The 4,211-nt window shown below is 40.4% G+C and overlaps 1 protein-coding gene across 1 annotated transcript; it reads right to left on the reverse strand.

Moving 5' to 3' along the window:
• Window positions 1-211: 211 nt before the first annotated feature.
• CTLA4 (cytotoxic T-lymphocyte associated protein 4) lies at window positions 212-3,508 on the reverse strand (the record flags this gene model as incomplete). Its single annotated transcript, XM_082284916.1, has 4 exons — window positions 212-382; window positions 1,306-1,415; window positions 1,910-2,260; window positions 3,451-3,508. 4 exons carry the CDS (start codon window positions 3,506-3,508, stop codon window positions 212-214), a joined length of 690 nt encoding a protein of 229 aa, XP_082141042.1.
• Between the last annotated feature and the right edge of the window lie 703 nt (window positions 3,509-4,211).

A 4,211-nucleotide genomic window follows, 5' to 3' on the forward strand; every position in this document is an offset into this window, starting at 1 on the left:
AGCAATAGCTCTTAATGCTATACACACATATATATTACATATTGGTACAATACATCTCAAAAAAGTCAATGGCCTAATGTAGCCATTTCTATGTGACAGGGTTAATCTTCAAATACAAATGCATATACTATTTATTCTCCTCCAAACCATAGAAGTTACAAAGGCTATTCTCTCACCTTCCTGCACACCTTTTGTAAAAAGACAATTACTTTTATTTCTTTAACTGAAATGAGTTAGCAGACTCTCCATCCCAGCTAGGAAATGGTTTCTCTCTTTCCTTGTTACAGTTAACAGTGATGTGGAATGGAATCACTTTTTTCTCTAGCTTCTCAGAAGGCATTTTCACATAGACTCCTGTAGTGAGACATCGTCTTCTCTTTATCTGTAAAATACGGGAAGAAAGTAAAATAAACAAGTGATCACAGCATAATCATTGACCAGCATATTTTAGAGATACCGATGGATATTCTGCCTTTACTGAGTAGAATGTATTCTAGACACCTTTCTCTGCCTCTTTATAGAAATCTGTTGAGACCATTTCAGGGAGGATCAGGATGTAGAAGGGATATTTATATTAAAAAAAATAGTCCTGCCATTCATTAGCACTTTGAAGGTGCTCCTGCTTCAGAGTTCAGTGTTGGTTCAAAGCTAGAAGTGTTCACACCAGACAATTTCATTTAACTTCTAGGGACAAGGACTGATCGAAAAATATGGGACAGAGATATTGTTTGGTTTCAAGCTCAGTTTCATTTCTAACAGACTATGAGTACTGCAGACCCCTGTGGAAAAAGGCAACGCAGGCTTACATTTTGCATGCTTTTGTGCAGACATTTCTAGCTGTGAAATTAAAAATGCTTTAAGTTACACTTCCCCCATCCATGGAGAAGCCTGCTTAAATTTGCTTTTCAGAGGTGAATGGTGAGAAAAGGAAAAAACAAATCCTGGGATTTTGTGTGAATCATTTGTGAAATCATAGTATACATGAAGACTGTTGCCTTCAATCACAGAAGCATCCAGGACTTTGCCTGGTTTTAAGCATCCAGACCTAAGCCAAGGCTCAGTCCAGCTGATGGAAGCTGAGTGCTTTCTAGTACACTGGCAACATCAATGAGTCATAAACAAATATAAGTGGCAGCTCCATCAAGTTCTCTTATTTTGCGTTACTGTAATAGCATTGCACTAGTAAAATGGAGCATCCCACTGGGTTTGTTCCCAGTGTTCTTCCCTGTTCTCATTTCTTTCTCCTTGTCCTCATCACACAAAGGGGTATTATTAGCAGAAGGAGGCTGAGTTGATGGGACTTACCGCTTTGCCTGCAAGAACAGCTGAGATGATGATACTGTAAAGAAAAAATCCTGAGGCAGTAGCTCCTAATACCCAGAGATATATGGCAGTGTCTGGACAAGGTTCTGGATCTAAAACATATGATACCACACAAGTCATGTCACACATGAGCCTCATAAGGATGGCCCTAGAGTCAGTAAATCAGCCTCTACACAGCTTTCCTCTAGCATGTGTTATCCCAGGATACCACCAGGACTGAGCTCTGAGTCACTGCCCACTCAAGCTTCAATGAAAAGAGTCTTTATCTGTAGAAGAGCATATACACCTTACGCTTTTAGTTTTGCACTTCTATATCTAACTGCCTAGACACACATGATCAACACTGATGGTGTTGATTATGCCATCAAAAATCCCTAAGCTGCTAAATACACTGCATGGCTATGGCTATGCTTGCTTTGGGTGTGTGCAGGGAGACCTGAAAGAAATAACAGCTAATCAAGATTTTTAGTGCTCAAACCAGTATTTACCCTCACTTCTTACAAACAGAACTCTGAAAACCTTTGAGAGGTAATAGCAACTCCCTTAATTTGGAAATATCACAGTACTGTAAACCTGCTTGGCTTACCAATGACGTAGAGATGTGTCCCATTTCCCTTGTTCATAAAATAGGGTGGGGGGTACATCCGCTCCATCTTGCAAACATAAAGCCCGGTGTCATTTGCTTGCAGACCAGCCAGGGTGAGGGTCACATTGTTTTGGCCAGGGGTAACATGGCACTGAATGATCTCTTCCACAAAGAATGTTTTAAACTCCATGGTGTACGATGAAGCGCAAATTTCTGTGAAGCCGTCACCAGTCTGTTTAAGCAAAGTCACTCGAATTTCCTTTGCATTCCCAATGTTCTTGTATTTACACACCAAGGTGGCAACTCCTTGCCTGTTGGCCAGAACCATTGCTGGCTGAGTCACTTCCATTACTGTAAGGAAGTAAAGAGTGTGATGGTAAGTGAACTGTCAAGAAAGGATCCCAAGTCATTTGCTTCAAACCTGCACAGTAGGAAGGGACTCCTGCCACCTCCTATTATCCATGGGGGATTCCTAGAAAAGCTGCTTTCAAAGAAAGGATTCCAAGACCACAATTCATGTTAGCACTGCATTAATATTCTTTTAAAAGCTCAAGAAATGCTTTGATTACTAAAAATGATATTATAAATCTCAGCAATTACTTGTTGCTTAAATAGTAGGTTACTTGGCCCACTTAGTTGAGCAATGAATGACCTGCATGCTTCCGTTTCCCTCAACACAAACTTTTTAATATACATAAGAAAAACCAAAAAAGTAGACTATAGATGGTAAGGCTGAAATTTGAAATTTAAAATCAGGCTTTTAAACCACAATTTCTGCCTGGTAGAAATAAACATGTTTACATTTAGGAACAAAAAAGTTGACGTCCTGTATGGAACATGGAACAGAACTATTAAGGTAAAACTGAACAGAAAATCTGTTTGCATATGTTTGTTTCTGATCTTTTTTCTCCTTATTTTTAACTAGCTACTTCCAAGCCACAGTATAGCAACAGTATATACCCCAAGCCAATATAGCAGCATGCAGCAAAGCCTGATAAACAGACTGCCAAAAAAAATCTTAAGGGGAAATTACTGTGCCATGTACAGCCCCACTGACAGCTTTTTGCAACTTCTGTATTCTATACTGACACATGATGGGAAGGCACTGTCTTTTGCTCTAGTAAGCTGTGAAGACTCAGTATTATTTTTTCAATCTCATTTTATATCAGTCCATTTTGAGGCAGGGCTTATGTTCTTCAGTTCTGCACACAAGAATTCCAGATAAAGAGCAGAATTTCTCCATCCATTCAAACCTCTATACCCATGTTATCGGCTGTCACAACTTCACTTGCAAGGCCTAGTTTTTCAAGATCTTTTTTTCCTGCCTGAGCTACTCTGAATGCTGCCCAGTGTCCCTACAGGTAGTATTGCTCTGAAATCTGTGTCTGGTTTTCCAGACACCTTGCAGTGCCCCAAGACCTTGCTCCCATCAGTCCTATGTCACCTTCCTCTCCCTGTTGTACCAAGCCTGTCTCCTGCAAGAACATGAAACTGAAAACAAGTCGACACCTCCAGATACCTTGACTCCTTCATCTACCCACCTTCAGCAGTGGCAGTGGCTGTGCAGAGAAAGCCCACGGTGACCAATATTGAGAGCATTCCTGTGCTGGGACAGATGCTGAAGGGGCTGAAGGTGTCTGATGCCTTCAGACTTTAAGACAAACTGGAACTCTCAGGACTGGAAAAGAGGTGACACCTTTCAGGATACTGAATCTTCGAAATGTTTGAAACCACACAGAGCCAGTGTGTATATATAGCTTTGATCCCAGATGCTGTACCTGAGAGTAGTATGAAGCTTTGTTTTGGTTTTACGAGAAAGGAAGTAGTGGGTTTGATTAGTACGTGCACAGTTAACCTCAAACAGCATGTCAAAAACAACTATTCAGCAGATGGAAAATATATATTCAATCTGAAACTGCCGTCCATTCTGCTTTAAGAATGGTGGGAGGAAAGGTAATCATCATTAGAGCAGTTCAGGCCCCTTGGTGGTGCCAGCTTGCAGAATCACAGCACTTAATATTTTAGCAATCATCAGATATTTCCTACCAGGACAACATTCAGAGATCTGTACTTCTGCCTAATGCGGCACAGTGAATCACTGCAAGCTAGCTTTTTTATGGAGGACTTGCCTCCACCCCCAATTTCTTTGCTTGCTTTAATGTTAGTGCTTTTCATGTTTAAAAATTGCTACCCCCTTCAAAATACTGATTACACTTGCAATTACTTAATCTTTTTGTATCAGCAATGTGACTTGAATCATAACCCAGCCTCTTTAAGCTTTCGTGTTTCCAAGAAAAAATTA

Source organism: Coloeus monedula (genome assembly GCF_965178545.1).
Source record: "Coloeus monedula genome assembly, chromosome: 7".
In the NCBI taxonomy this organism is placed as follows: Eukaryota; Metazoa; Chordata; class Aves; order Passeriformes; family Corvidae; genus Coloeus; species Coloeus monedula.